At 39.0% G+C, this 16,829-nt stretch overlaps 1 protein-coding gene across 3 annotated transcripts in view; it reads right to left on the reverse strand.

Annotated features, from left to right (window-relative positions):
- Positions 1-16,829, reverse strand: part of LOC117419859 (sodium- and chloride-dependent GABA transporter 2-like) — a 127,376-nt gene that overhangs the window by 23,962 nt on the left and 86,585 nt on the right. For all 3 annotated transcript variants that reach the window (XM_058986477.1, XM_058986478.1, XM_058986479.1), the window contains one exon: positions 1,983-2,086. In XM_058986477.1, the coding sequence (XP_058842460.1) occupies positions 1,983-2,086 (104 nt within the window). The remainder of the gene's footprint in view (positions 1-1,982; positions 2,087-16,829) is intronic.

Raw genomic sequence — 16,829 nt, forward strand, 5'->3', positions numbered from 1 at the left:
CTCTCTCTCTCTCTCTCTCTCCTCTCTCTCTCTCTCTCTCTCTCTCATGTATCTATACTGTATTACTTCAATTTGGCGCCGCGGCGTTTATTTTAAATTGATCAGAATGACTGTGGCCCTTAAACGAGGGCGGCGATTATACGATGGCGGCCTTTATTAATAATACCATGCTTTACAAACGCTGCAATATTTTATTAAACGCCATTTTAGAAACGGCGCCATGAGAGGCTCCGATCTGCAGCACTATACTCTTATGTGTTTTTGTTGCTTGAATACAGTACATTTACTGACAGTTAACGTGAGCCTGGGAGGTCAGGGGAGTACTGTACCAGCGAATCAGTATGTATTGGTTGTTATGGGGAGGGACAAGAAGAAGAGAGAGAACGGTAGTTGAGTGTGATGCAGTTGTTTTTCTTAACGAAAAATATGACTTCTGAATATCGGTTTGATTTCTGTTAAACTAATATATATTCTACTATTTTTTTTTTCTCACTGTAATTTACCTGCTTCTCATAGATTGTAAGCAAGCTTTTTTATTTATATATATATATAATTTTACAGGACTGAGTAAAATTCCGATTGAATAAAAACCAAAACAACTAAACCCCCTATAAGAAGACATCTTCCGCCAGCTTTCGGATAGCGCTTAGAGTGACTGGCAAAGCTCTAAGTTTAAGTTTTCACCATCCAAGCTGACTACCAAAACTAAACAGACAGACCTTGTTTTATCTCCTGCTGTGTTGGCACTGAGCTCTGCTGGAAAAAAAGGGATGTGAAGGACTGCTGTGCTGTAAGTAGTTCCTCTTGGGTTGTCTGTCGGGACTGTACTATAAAATAACATTTGCTTACTAAGGTGGGTGTACATTAGTTTGTATTAGATGCTGGATTGAGGATGCAGTCTCTTCAGGGGCGTCATGTACATAGGCAGAGTTGTGCTTTTCTTTATTGAGAGCGACTACACTAAGTCCTCAGTTTGCTTGCCTTCCAGTAGTCTGTTACTGCTTTACTTCCCCCACTAGGTTGAAGAATGTTACTGACTGAAAGTCAGCTGATTGATTATTGTCAAGATAGAAGCTGGTGAAAGGGTGGGGACAATTTTACTTCCAGGTGAAATGACCCAGGAAGTGGAAGACTATCTAAATGCATGACTTGAACAGATTTATTTAACCTAGTGTAGAAGCAGATATCATGTTTAAAAAATAAAAGTATATGTTTGCTAAAACATGTGTTTCTTTCAAAACTGCACATTTAGACCTATCTAGTGAATGGATGTAAATGGCAGAGAACATTTATGGATCTATTTTGTTAGCTATAATTATCCTAAAACCTGTATAGTACATTAAAAATGGAGAACTCTCTACTGGAACAAAAAATGGTCAGAATGTGGTGACCTACCTCAGAATGTAGTGACCTACCTCAGAATGTGGTGACCTACCTCAGAATGTGGTGACTTCCTCAGAATGTGGTGACCTACCTCTGAATGTGGTGACCTCCTCAGAATGTGGTGACCTACCTCAGAATGTGGTGACCTACCTCAGAATGTAGTGACCTCCTCAGAATGTGGTGACCTACCTCAGAATGTGGTGACCTACCTCAGAATGTGGTGACTTCCTCAGAATGTGGTGACCTACCTCTGAATGTGGTGACCTCCTCAGAATGTGGTGACCTACCTCAGAATGTGGTGACCTACCTCAGAATGTAGTGACCTCCTCAGAATGTGGTGACCTACCTCAGAATGTAGTGACCTCCTCAGAATGTGGTGACCTACCTCAGAATGTAGTGACCTCCTCAGAATGTGGTGACTTCCTCAGAATGTGGTGACCTACCTCTGAATGTAGTGACCTCCTCAGAATGTGGTGACCTCCTCAGAATGTGGTGACCTACCTCAGAATGTGGTGACCTACCTCTGAATGTAGTGACCTCCTCAGAATGTGGTGACCTACCTCAGAATGTGGTGACCTCCTCAGAATGTGGTGACCTACCTGTAGCAGTTGTTGCTGTACTTGTTGTAGCTCCCAAGAGCTGTCAGGCATCCCAGGCAAATAGCAAAAGAGAAGAAAATCTGGGTCCCTGCATCCATCCACACCTAACAGACAAAGAAATGTGGGCTAGATTCACTTTATCAGTATCAGAACAGCGTGGAGATCCCTGAAGACAGGGTCTCCAGTGATGTCATGCTGATGATAAATCCTTCCCTGTGCTGTGCTCTGTGGACACATAAACAGGACAGAACACACTGACACAGTTTCCAGTGTTGCCTTTTCTATAGTAAGGAAGGACCTTTAAATACAGTATGAATATTATTACATGTATGTGTGCATGTTGTGTTCAGAGTTGGGGAATAACACATTACATATAACACATTACTGTAATCTGATTACATTCTAAGTAACTTGTAACTGTAATGGTTCCTTTCTCAGACAAGTAACTATATGTGGTAACAGATTATATTCTATGTGAAGAAATAACGCTAAAAAAAGGACTATGGTTAATGCATAAGGTGGAAATCAGAAATTAGAGGAGGGAAAAGGGGGGTCCATACAGTGCCTTGCATAAGTATTCACCCCCCTTGGACTTTACCACATTTTGTAGTGTTACAACCTGGAATTAAAATGGATTTAATTAGGATTTGTTGTCACTGATCTACACAAAATAGTCCATAATGTCGAAGTGGGGAAAAAAATCTACATATTTTTCAAAATTATTTTCAGATAAAAAACTAAAAAGTCTTGATTGCATAAGTATTCACCCCCTTTGCTGTGACACCCCTAAATAAGCCCTGGTGCAACCAATTGCCTTCAGAAGTCACATAATTAGTTGAATGGAGTCCACCTGTGTGCAATTAAAGTGTCACATGATCTCAGATTAAATACACCTGTTTCTGGAAGGCCCCAGAGTTTGTTAGAGAGCATATCTAAGCAAACAGCATCATGAAGACCAAGGAGCTATCAAAACAAGTCTGGGATAAAGTTCTGGAGAAGCACCAATCAGGGTTGGGTTATAAAAAAATATCCCAAACTTTGAACATCCCCCGGAGCACCGTTAAATCCATTATTAAAAAATGGAAAGAATATGGCACAACCGCAACTCTGCCTAGAGAAGGCCGTCCACCAAAACTCAGTGACCAGGTAAGGAGGGCATTAGTCAGAGAAGCAACCAAGAGGCCAATGGTAACTCTGAAGGAGCTGGAGAGATCCACAGCTGAGATGGGAGAAACCGTCCATGGGACAACTATAACCCGGACGCTCCACAAAGCTGGGCTTTATGGAAGAGTGGCGAGAAGAAAGCCATTGCTGAAAAAAACCCATATCAAATCCCGTTTGGATTTTGCCAAAAGGCATGTGGGGGACACAGCAAACATGTGGAAAAAGGTTCTCTGGTCTGATGAGACCAAAATTGAACTTTTTGGCCTTAGCGCAAAACGCTATGTGTGGCGCAAAGCCAACACTGCTCATCACCCTGAGAACACCATCCCCACGGTGAAGCATGGTGCTGGCAGCATCATGTTATGGGGATGCTTTTCATCGGCAGGGACTGGGAAACTGGTCAGGATTGAGGGCAAGATGGATGGAGCCAAATACAGGGAAATTCTATTCAAATACAGAAAAACCTGTTTCAGTCTGCAAGAGACCTGGGACTGGGGCAGAGGTTCACCTTCCAGCAGGACAATGACCCTAAACACACAGCCAAAGCTACACTGGAGTGGTTTAAAAACAAGAACCTGAATGTCTTAGAATGGCCCAGTCAAAGCCCAGACCTCAATCCGATTGAGAATCTGTGGCAAGACTTGAAAATTGCTGTTCACCAATGGTCCCCATCCAACTTGACAGAGCTTGAGCAATTTTGCCAAGAAGAATGGGCAAAAATTTCAGGATCCAGATGTGCAATGCTGGTAGAGACTTACCCAAAAAGACTCACAGCTGTAATTGCTGCCAAAGGTGCTTCTAGCAAGTATTGACTCAGGGGGGTGAATATTTTGCACCCAACAAATGTCTTTTTTTTGTTTAATTAAATCTTGTGTCACAATAAAAAATATTTTGCACCTTCAAAGTGTTAAGTATGTTGTGTAAATCAAATGGTAAAAATCCCAATTAAATCCATTTTAATTCCAGGTTGTAACACTACAAAATGTGGAAAAGTCCAAGGGGGGTGAATACTTATGCAAGGCACTGTAGCTGGATTTTCAAAGAATATTTTGAGCTGCAGCCTGACCAAACTGGAAAAAATCTCTCTGTAAAATGTAAACTGCCTGAGAAGTAACTATATCTAACTCTAATTGTAACTTGTTTAATTTTTTTGTTTAAATTATACGTTACGGTAACTTGCAAATCACACATCGCAAAAAAACAAATCCTTATATTTTATATTTGCATTTTCATGGCCATTTCCCCAGGAAAGTGAAATGGTTCCCCCACTGGGCAACCAGCTGCCTCCCCTAATGACCTAGGAAATGAAGCAGTAAACTATTATCTGGATAGCACAGCACCCAAACTGAGAACTTCTGTTTACCTAGCGTAGTACCACATGTCTTTTTTAGGATGCTGTGTGGCCACCCAGTATGATCAAATAGAACCCCATTTCACCTGATTTTAACCAGCTCTGGGCTAAAAAGCACAATTAAAATTATATTGTTTTCAATTGAAAACTCTAAAAAATAAAAACAAAAAGATAACCGATTTTAAAAAATGTCAGTGTCTGAAAAAGAAATAAAAACCAACAGGAATATCTATGGACACGCACAGTAGATTAGAGTACTGGGCTGGGCTGCACCAGCTGTGCGTAAGTTCTTACCTAGCTTAGTTAAAGCGTAAGTCTTTACTGAAGTTGATTTTACACATTACTAACTTTTCACGGGTTGCACCGGCTATAACAGTTATAATGTAAGACAAGTTGTTGCTTAAAATGTATGCAGACCTTTAGCGAGGTGTAAGCTGTTCGTAGAATCAAAATAAAAAATACGGCAACTTTTGCTGCATTTTGTTAATGGTTTTCATCATCAGCGAATCATGCGAGACCACATACATCCTCTTGATAATTATAGGACATCCTTTTAAATCCTATTAGATTATTAGTTTCTTATATGATTTAATAGGATAAAAAAACAAATGTTATAGGAATAATTTTAAAGTTTCTATATGATCCTATAGGAATTATTTCAATTTTGGAAGGATTTCTATAACATTTCCTATTGGATTTTCTATAGCATTTTTTTCACCAGGGTTATATTTTAATGTATAATTAAATATTGTATTTATTATCCTTACAAGGTTCACAGTATTTGAGACAGTTTATGTTTTTATGAATGGAAAATGTTTCAGAGACATAAAACATTAATTAACGTTATTAAAGTTATATTGATTAATAATTTATAAACCTTCCTAAAACTTTGTTTTGAATTTCAATATTTGATATCATATATATGAATGAATATAACAACATAACTGCAATTCCCAGTACAAGTATTCTTGAATGAGCTGTCTTCTGTCCGTCACGGTTGTCTTGTCAGCTTGTCTGTCAGAAGTGACAGAGAGACAACACTATTATTATTATTATTATTATTATTATTATTATTATTATTGTTGTTATTATTATTATTATTATTATTATTATTATTATTATTATTATTTTTTATCGTAACCTTAATTGTAACAGGGAAGTGTTAAGGTTTAAGATATAAAAGTACGAAAAAAAGGTTTGCCCTCTCAACATCCCGATTCACAAAAAGGAGCCAATTTAATTGTAATAATCAATTCATCTCTAAAATTAATCTTTCTTAACATTTCCATTAAGTTATATGTTAATTTTCGGTACTTTAATGTCCTGTCCATATGTGTTTCTTCAGTGGGAGTTTGGATCTGTATTACTGACCACAGCCCTCTGAAATATCCTCACTTCTAATTGGCTACCGAGCAGTGATCACTGACTTAGGGCCTCATGCACTAAACAGTGGTAAGTTACCTGGAATACTGTGTGGCAAGGGAAACCCATACTGCGCGCAAAAAGGAAGGCGTGACCGCTCTATTCACTAAGCTAACTGTATGCACAAATGATTGATTTGCAAGCTGTCACAACGTGCGGAATTATGCATGAGGTTTCCACACACTGAATTATATACAGCGCCTTGAAAAAGTATTCATACACTTTTTCCACATTTTGTTGTCTCAGATTCAGAATTTGAAATAGATTAAATTAGGATTTTTTCCCACTGATCTACAAAGCCTTGAGCACCATGTCAAATCCAAAGAAAAATTCCAAAAGCTTTCAACAATTTACTAAAAATGATAAACGGAAATTATCAGATGAAAAAAGTATTCATACCCTTTGTAATTGCAAGCCTAAATTTACTCAAGTGCAATATATTACCTCAACAAGTCGCACAATTTGTTGATGGACTCCACCTGTGTAAGAAATTAGTGGATCACCTGCTTTAAATTAATCTGTGAGGATAAACACCTCTCTCTCTGTATGGTCCCACAGTATGGTAGAGACTTTCAAAAGAAAGAATCAAAATGAAGACAAAAGAGCATTGTGGCGGAGTGTCCCGCCCCTATATATTTGTGCACCGTTTTTGTATTATTGTTTGCGGCGCGGATAAAAGCGCAGCGTATTTGTTATTGTTTTTGTATTTAAAACCCTGTGAGGATGCGTGGCTGATCAGCTACTGATTATTTAACTAGCTGACAGTCATGCATCCTTACTAAACTCGTGCAGACTGTGGCCGAGGGGTAATAAGATAATTAACAGCTAGTTAACCCCTCGGCCAGAGTATAAGAACCTGCAGCTGTCCGTGCTGCGGGGGAGAGTACGGGGAGCGGAGAGGGCGAGGAGAGAGAAATTACATTTAAAAAACAACTGCTAAGTATCGTGCTGGTGCTAAAACCAGCACGCTTATTTGTTTGATTATTTGTTTGGCCAACGTGCCCTTTGGTTTTGTTGTTTGTTTGAATCTTTTGTTTTGTTTTATGATTTAATAAATACATTGACCGCAGTAGCGTTCAGCTTCACCCGCCCATCCACTGTTTTGTTTCTGGTACTTCCTGGTCCATGACATCACCACACACGCCGCTCAACAGCTGCTCGGTCACAAGCATTCTAAGCAAGTCAGGGATGTGATTATAGAGAAGCACAAATCTGGGGAAGGGTACAAAACCATTTCAAAGGCACTGAACATCCCTCGGAGCTCAGTGCAGTCCATCGTACAGAAGTGGAAAAAATACGAAACTACCACCACACTGCCTAGATCAGGCCGCCCCTCTAAAATGAGTTGCCAGACAAGAAGGGCTCTTCTTAGGGAAGCTACTGTGAGGCCAACTGTGACTCTGAATGAGTTACAGAAGTCAGTGGCTGCGATGGACGATGATGTTCATGTATCAACAATCTCCAAGGAATTCCACAAAAAGGGCCTTTATGGGAGAGTGGCAAGGAAGAAGCCCTGGCTGAAAAAAAAACATATCCTTGCCCGCAAAGAGTTTGCAAAACGTCACCTAGATGCTGCAGTTATGTGGCAGAACGTCTTGTGGTCTGATGAGACGAAAGTGGAACTTTTTAGCCTGACCGCTGAGCGGTATGTGTGGCGCAAATCAAACACTGCACACCAGCCAGGTAACATCATCCCCACCGTAAAGTATGGCGGTGGTAGCATCATGTTATGGGGATGCTTTTCAGCAGCAGGGACTGGCAATATTGTCAGGATTGATGGATGAATGGCGCACAATACAGAGAAATCCTGGATAAAAACCTGCGCCCCTCTGCCAAAAAACTCAAACTGCGGAAGAAGTTTGTCTTTCAACAGGACAATGATCCAAAGCACACAGCCAGAGCAACACTGGAGTGGCTTAAAATGAAGAAAATAGATGTCCTTGAGTGGCCCAGTCAAGGACACCTGACCTTAATCCCATCAAAAATCTGTGGAAAGACCTCAAAATAGCTGTCCATCACTGTTCCCCAACTAACTTGACACAGCTTGAGCAATTTTGCAAGGAGGAATGGGCAAATATTGCTCCATCACGGTGTGCAAAGTTAATAGAGACTTATCCGAAAAGACTACTGGCTGTAATAGCTGCCAGAGGTGGTTCAACCAAGTATTGACCCAGGGGGATGAATACTTAAATGATGACATTTCTGTTTTTTAATTTTTATTATTTTAATGTTTACTATTTTCTTTCTTTTTGGGGGGGACTCTGTGAAGAAGAATGTGTGACTCACAAATAAAAAATCCCAATCTAATGCATCCAAATCCCAGGCTGTGAGACTCTTAAATGTGGAAAAAGGGATGGGGGCCCAATACTTTTTCAAGGCACTATATATATAAGGACACTCGAAAGATAATTTAAGCACGGTTCTGAGTTTGTCCCAGTGACAGCGACCAAGGAGGACAGAGTGAGGAATATAAAGTTTACAGACCAGGAGCTAAATGTATTAGCAGACAGGGGTCTTGTCCCAAATCACAGCGTCCTGCGAGACCAGTCAAAGCAGAGAAAGTAATTGTTAATGAAACATTTATGTTTAATTCTGTAAATCAAATAAATATTTGTTTGTTCAACTTGATCTCCCTCTGATTTATTTAGTAATATTAATCAAAAGTCAGCAAAGCACTCGTCTCTCAAGTCAATTAAAAGTTTCACTATTTACATTTCAAAAGGTGTTTGGCGAAACATCACTTTAACATCAGATGCTGTTTGATTGCTTGTATTTATGGCTGCACCTCAACTCGCACTCTGTGTACATTCATTTATTGGACATTTAGTTTCTTTTGTATATTTTAAAGCTATTTTAAGCATAGCCTACCTATATATCACAAGTACATGGTGACTGTATAAATATATTAACATAGTTGGCTAACAAGCAGACAAAATAGATGTTTTAAAAACAACCTTGAATGACAAATTCAGCAACTTCTTTTAGATTTCTAAACCTTTAAAACGTATGCTGACACATTAATTACAATGACAGTGAAATTCCCATCGACTATTTTGCTGCCTTTAATCCCAAAATATTAAACACGGGAGAAACGTTAACTGCAAATCTGAAAGTCTGCACAAAGGCATCCACTGATTCAGACGTGTTGATATTACGTGTTTCTCCACTTTCTGGGCTCTTTTTAAACAATCCTGTGATTGTGACCGGCTTGTTCAGTAATTGTTTAGCCTGAACTTCAAGTTTGATTTTCTTGTTTTTGTGTACTGCGCTGTCAAGATGTTTGTCAATAGTACCTTTTCTTAGATGATCCAAAGACACATTACAAGTTGAGCAAAACAGAATCCCACCATCTGCATGCAACGTCCCCTTTTCATAGCTCTGAACGTGATCTTCTGTTGAAATGAATTTAGCTTTTTTTATTTGTCAGCTGTCTGCATTTTGTTTGTTAATCATACACTGCTAGCTAATAAATCAACACTATCTAAACAACCATTTTAAACTTCCTGCCTCTGACTCGCATGTTACGTCATTGTACAGTACGAGGAATTTGTTTAACCCTGTTGCCGTAGTAACCAAATGCACAGCATTGATTTCCACGCCCTAGGTTGCCTGCCACTGGTTAGTGAATACAGCAGGTGCACAAAGCATGCAGTAAAGGGGCTTACTGTGTGCAAAACACATTATCGCTGTTTAGTGAATGAGGCCCTAGTATCAACCACTCTTAGTGATAAACGAACAAAGTATTGCCTTAAGTACGTGTGGTGAAACTGAAATATGAGAATGCTTAGTTATAAACTAACGAGTAACAACTAATGACTCAGTAGAGACTTTACGTTCTAATTTAGGAATGAACTTACGCATAGCTGGTGCAACCCAGCCCTGGTCTTCAGTTTGGAAAGAGTTAAGTAACCAGCATTAATTCCATACCCTCACACACCCCAGGAGACTAAAAATGACTTTCTCCACTTTCCAGCTGTGTCCTCTGGTCCTAGTTTCTGTGCTGTGCTTAAAATATTGGCTAGGGTTAACTGTGTCAACTCCTTTTAAGATTGTAAAGACTTCAATCAAATCCCCCTAATTCTTCTTTGTTCTAGACTTAATAGATTCATAGCTAATTTCTTTGTTCCCTGGGATTAGTCTGGCTGCTCTTTTCAATGTCCTTTTTTGTACTGTTGGTACCAGAATTGAACATAGTATTTATGTTTGGTCTCACCAGTGCATTATATATTACCATAGCCAGGCCATCATGTTCTTGTAGCTCCTGAAAACTGCTGTGTGGTTCTTTAGCAATGCACATGGACCCCCACTGTTGCAGGGTTGGAGCACTGCTGGCTGTTGGAGTCTTCTTTCACTGAAGTGTATCGTACCTCAGGTTACATTCCTTATCCCAAAAGTCTCCCACTTGGCTATACACAGGGATCACTGCATTCTGATCTTGAGTTTCAGACCCAAGCTGGAATGTCATAAACCACAGCACTCAAGGAAGACACATTATGGAACAGTGCCGACCAGAGTCAAAAGCTACAGCTGTGAAAGCTGATCCCTATGCTTTACTTTTTTTTTCTTTTTTTTCTTAAATGGTGATCTATTTTGAATGCTGAGTTGAATATCACATTAACTCACGGACAGTTTTAGAGAAAGTTATCTGATCTCAAAGTACACATGTGGCAAGCTGTTTACTGTAGTGGGAGGTTGTGTTACCGGGGTCGTGGAGTTCTTTATATAGGAAAGGGTTTGTCTGCAACCAATTCTAGTTTGTTGTAGGGCTGCACCGAAGGGTACATTCTGACCTTTGAAGGTTCGGAACACATTACCGAAGGAATGTTCGAACCTTCTATGTTACTCATTTGCATAATTTATTGGTGACGTCACCATAGCTACTTGTTTGTGTTGGATTGAAAATCTTATTATTTTACAAGTAATCCATATAAATTGAATAAAAGAACAGTTACATAGAACAGTAATCATGTTTTTATCATTTAAATAAAAATAAAAATCCATGTTAAATTAAAGGTTTAGCTCTGGATAAAGCTGGAGCGGGGAGGGTCGGACAGTATATATTCAGTACGTATTTTACTGAAGCACCACAACCACTAGAGGTACGAGCCCACTGCTTTGGATACTACTATACCTTGCTCCAGTTGTACATAATGTACAATGATTTGGTAGCGGATTTTATTAACAACTTTTGTTTACGTAATATGCATTATACAAATCAAAAGATCAAATTTTGCATGTGAGTGTAATGTGTGATTTATAGTATTCATACATTGTCAAACAGTTTCTGTTAATAAGGAAAAAAAAAGACCCTTGTGCGTGAACCCGTCTGACGAACCTTCGAAGGGTTTTGTTTGTACAGTAATTGAATTCTTAACACTGGCACCGCAACGGCAGTCATTCTGTCCCAAATAATAAAAAATAATATCCGCACCACAATAATACAAACACGGTCACCAGTCCTGGGTGCTGCTGTAGTGCTCGTGGTGGGTGATACAAGTTTATTTCGTGACAGTGGTGAAGTGTTGTTCCAGCTTTGTGCTGGCCTAAGGCAACAGCTCCAGAAACATGCTACCCGTCTGGCAATTCACAAACAAGACAATTACGAACAGACACAAAAACAAGCAAAACACTCTCGAAACTGTTACGTTCTCTGGGGTCTCTCACAGTCCTTCTAGTTTAGAATACAAAACCTAAACAAAGGAACAGATTGCGATTCTCCATCCCCTTTTATGCCATCACACATGACCCCTTGGTAAACGAGTGCAACCGCCTCGCCAATCTGCGGCTGCCACGTCGTTTCCCTTCCGGGTCAATGCGTTATTGCAACAGAGTCTCACCCCCTTCCAGGCTTGCCGACTTCCCTTGAACCCTGGAAAAAAACTGTCAGACCAGCCCGTACAAGGAATTCTGTTCTCTCTGCTTAGCGCCCTCACAGGTCGGGAGGAAGATTTACAACCAAGAATCATTGTATTTCTGTCACATTCACCCTCTGTTGTAATCCCACTACAGTTTGTTTCTTCCGAGGTAATTCTGCACTTCCCATGGCTTATTGAAGTTAAAAAAGTCATTTCCTTTCGTTGAGACTCCAGAGCTTCTTTAATTTCCAGTAAACTCAAAATAGATTGCTTTGTGCAGCGTATCATAGTGACGTTGTATGGTATCATCTTTCATAACTGCAACCGTTGCACTGCAAATCAGACATGTTGCCTTGTCGTCAATTATTCATTGAAAATTCATTAAATAATAAATAAAAGATTTAAACAAAACACAACTACACAAAAGAAAAGGCCACGTTGGCCAAACAAACAAACAAACAATAAACACTAACAAGTATCGTGCTTGTTAATAAACCAGCACGTTTAGCAATTGTTATTTATCTGTGTTTACGTTATTACCTCCTCCCTCGTTCTCCACCTGAAGCCCCTTTACCGAGTGCAGCCAAAAGGCAGATGTTTTATAATTTGTGACGAGGGACTAACTAACTATCGATTATTATATTATCCCTCGGTCACATTCTGCACGGGTCTACATGACTGTCAGCTAGTTAAATAATCAGTAGCTGACAGTCACGCATTCTCACGAGGTGTTTAAAATAAAAAATACAAAACAATAACACATAATGGCAGCGGCTTTTTGTCCGCTCCGCAAACAATAATAATGCAAATATAAACAGCGCACATATATATTTATAATATACCACACACTCCTACAATGCTGATGCACGTGTTGAATACACATGTTATATTTAAGCAATAGTGCCCATCGATGAGGGCTCTCCCTTGTGATAGTTGACTGCGATGGGAGGTATGCGTCCCGAGCCGAAGGCGAGTGTGCTAACTAAAGATCAACTATCACATGGTAGAGCCATCATCGAGAGGCCACTATCGCTATTAGAAAACGATTTTTACTGTTGTTTTCTTTATAAAAACACCTAGAACTTGTACTGATTCGTCGGGTACCTTTCCGCTGAGTAACGACATTCTAAGAAAATAGTCTAGAACATTTTTTGAATAAAAAACAAGGATGACATACATATAAAGAGAAAAACAATTACATTTTAATTTAGTAAATTGATTTTTATTTTGTATTAACTTGTTAGGGTTTTAAACTGTTTATAATCTGGACATTGCCTGAGGAAAGAACACTGCAATTACTGAACAGTGTGTGTACGATAGAGTCTGAAAACTGCTTGTGATTGGAGCATCATTTGAGCTGACAGGGAGTGGATTGGCTGGTGTGGTAGTGACAGGAACAGGATTCACTGTTTGATTGGTTTGTTTTGAGTCTTGTTTTCCAGCAAAGGATAGTATAGTAGACCAATTGTGTTTTTGCTGAACATTTGCTGTCCAATAGCTGCGAATTGAACTTTCATTACGGTGCCCAGTTACATTACACACATGATTTCTCTTGTCTCCAGACCAGCGTCAGTTTCAAATTCAGTATCAAAATACTTTTCAGCTTACCAATTCTTAAAAACAGATACTGACCATTTGGTTTGTTGTCTTAGTTCATTTCTTTGTAGTTCTAGGTTTTCAAGCTCATTTTCCTATATGTTTATATGCCTTTGTGTAGTATTGCTTGTTATAAAAGCTGATATACATGCGGATTGATTTTAAATTTGATTCACAATTGGTGCCACAATTCGAGCCCGCTAGAACCGGAAGCTGATTGGCTGATGCTACTGAATCGTTTTCTAATAAAGAGGCGGGTTGTTTTGAAGAAGAATTCCAAAACGATACAGTACATCAGTGCAATTTTATAAAGTAATGGCCGGGCTGCCAAAAATTGCCCATGGGCCGTATATTTGACACCCCTGCTTTAGAGTATGAACTATTTATTTTATCATTCAGCTTTAACTGCAACCTATTTAATAAACTGCAATTTACACAAAAAGGCCCTGCTAAAGCTCACAGGGAATTATATTACATTTCCCACAGAGGACAGGTTTACAGGACGTGTGCGATTGATTGTACTCACACAGCACTGTCACCCCGATCCATGGAGCCTGCTCTGCAGGGTGGCAATGCTGATAAGCAAGAGAATTGAGGCTATGTCTCATCAATCAATAATTTTCGGTCAGTGTAAGCCACCTCCACCTTCACAATAAGCTACTGACGAAAATGCCTGGACTGCTGGGGCTTTTTATATCACGGTGGTCACGGGTAAGTCTCTGACATTATCGTGCACATTAAATTAATTAATTAATAGTGTGCATGTAAATGAATGCGTTCTCTGTTAGTAAATGGTGCAGTACATTTAGATTTATCGTGCACGCTAACTCCAAATTTAGGTAAATGAGGCCCAATATGTGGTATGTTAGAAAATAAACCCTTTTATGTTTAATTGTTCATTTAAATACAGCGTTTCGGCTGTGCAGATGTTTGATGATGTGCTTGAATAAAACTTTTGAGTTGTATCCGATAGTTTGGCTTTCATTTTAATATTGATGTTGTTTCATAATGAAATCTGTGGGGCTGAGACAGTCAATGTGGAGATTATTACTGATTAGGATGTACCTCCTCTCTGACTGCAGGTCACTTCTCTTTATAGATGTGCAGCTGGGCCAGGTCAATATCTCCCTGCTGGGAAGTTCGCTTCACTACTAGGCCTTTAGCAATGACTTGTTATGGCCAAAGAGAAAGTGACAGCAGTTATTTTTAAAGAACCCCTCGTGGTCTAATATGCTCTGGATATCTTTCTTGTTTTGATGTTCAAAGCCAAGGATTGCAAGTCCCTGGGGCAGTGCCATGGCTTCATTCATCACTGGAGTTTCTCATCGTAATAGCAGGGCAGGGCTGGAGTGTCTTGCCTAGGGCATCTCAGGAATGCAAACAGCAATCGCTTTCTCGGTTCTGGAAAAGTACTACCCTTATGCAAAAGTAAAGCAAGAAAAAACATGCCTGGCTTTTTAATTTATTTTAATGTAGGTGTTACCTTAATGAAACAGTGAAAACTGTTTATTAAAATGATTTTTGATACATTCAGCTATATCGTCGATTCAACCAGGCCATACTGCCTTTTGAGTTCTGCCTGTCAAGTTGCCCATCCTTGCTGGTTTACAACAAATTTGTGACAAATTTACTTAAACAAGCGTGTCAGTGACATTCATAAATTCAAAATTAGAGCCATCAGTAACAGGAAAAAGTTGATCACTATAATCTCTATATCTCACTGTATGTAAAAATGTAAGTTTGACACAGACCAATAGGGTACTTCCATATAACCTGAGATTTTGACACTCTTAAAGTACATGGTGCTAACAAAATAATTCTTGTAAATATTTCCCACTACATATTGCTATCGGGCTTTCCTATAGGAACAATACACACAATCTGGTGAAGCTAAATTCGATTTTTTGATGGTAATTTATTTAAAGCTGCTGGAGAAAAATATTTATCGAACACTCTTTGCAGATACTTCTATGCTGTACTTGCGGTCAACTTCCTAACGTCGTATGGAAGAATAAATTGCCATAAAATCACCTCAGTCATAGGAAAAGCCGTGTTTCGTACTCAAATGCAAGCCAGTGCGTCTAGCTTCTGGGAGTTTTAGTTCTTTAAAGAAAATAAATGTCAACAGTTTTTTTGTTTTTACTAAGACAAATCAGGCAGGGCCTCGTTTACAAGGGATCTGTTTTTATTCGATTAGATCTGATTAATTCTGCAGAAACATTTAAGTTAAGATATAGCTTACTTTGCTGTAAACAAGCTAGCAAACACTATTTATAGAAGTCAGAGTCAATTCAGGTACATCAGGTTCCAAACATCTAAATGAACTGCACTATTTGCTTGTGCACAGCTCTTTTCACTACCAATGTATTTGACACCTTATTATGTAACCTGAATGACCTGCGTGGCGAGAGCGCGTCGTAACGTTAACTAACATTCTGAGGAGCTACTCCAGTGAGCAGAGGTACTATACCAGTGCGGTGGCTGTGGTGTAATTTTTCCACACATATTGGACTTTTTGACCAACATATCTGTATACATTCTTTTTCGTTAAAAAATCAGATGGTTTATTTAAATTAACAGCGCAATTATTTGACTATTGTTCCTTTTAAACGCAGTGAATCTGCAGCATCGCATGCAGCATTCAAAACGCTCTGCTTGTTATTGTTTGTTCGGTCAGCCTTACATTCAGGAATATTTTCTTAACTGCATTTAAAAAGAAAACTAATGGCCGAATAGCGCTGTATTACAGGTGAACTACATGTAACGCTTCACAGTGAATCTCGACTGAAAATACACAGACGTATAGCCTACACCAAAAACTGTAAACCCTTTAATTCATGGCAGAAATGGGACATAAATTAAGAGAACTTTACTAAAATTAGGTATGTTTGCAGTGTTACATTACTATCTAACCAAGAGCACATTATAAACACAATGATAGCTGTACTATAAGACTTAAATCATATTGGAGAGAAGAAACAAACAAACAGTAGTACTTCATTTGTAAGACTTTGCAGAGGAGCAGAAAAGGCAGATGCAGGAGATCATGGAAATGCAGAAGGTTGCAAAACAAACTAACTGCTGAAGTCGTCCACAGGTGTATTCAAAGAACCGTTGAAGAAATAACTTTGTTGGAAAGTTTTTTTTTATTTGCTGTATATAAATGGGTTGAATAATTGTTGAAAAAATAAATTGTTCTATTTTTGGACAGTTTTTTAAATGTTATGTTGCTGTACAACAATACTTACATACAATAGAAACATCTTAATTGCAAGCATAAACTGAACTGTAGCCACCTGTAAATAAAACATGCAATATGCAACAATCACAGTACTGAGGAACAATGCTCTCAATGTAGTTTTCAATCCATACAGGACTGTCGCATGTGTTTGAATTCACTGCCGCTAAGCCATGGTGTTGGCTCTCGATGCAAGTGCAATAAAGGCATTAAACAGCAGA

The sequence above is a fragment of the Acipenser ruthenus genome, chromosome 14 (genome assembly GCF_902713425.1).
Source record: "Acipenser ruthenus chromosome 14, fAciRut3.2 maternal haplotype, whole genome shotgun sequence".
In the NCBI taxonomy this organism is placed as follows: domain Eukaryota; kingdom Metazoa; phylum Chordata; class Actinopteri; order Acipenseriformes; family Acipenseridae; genus Acipenser; species Acipenser ruthenus.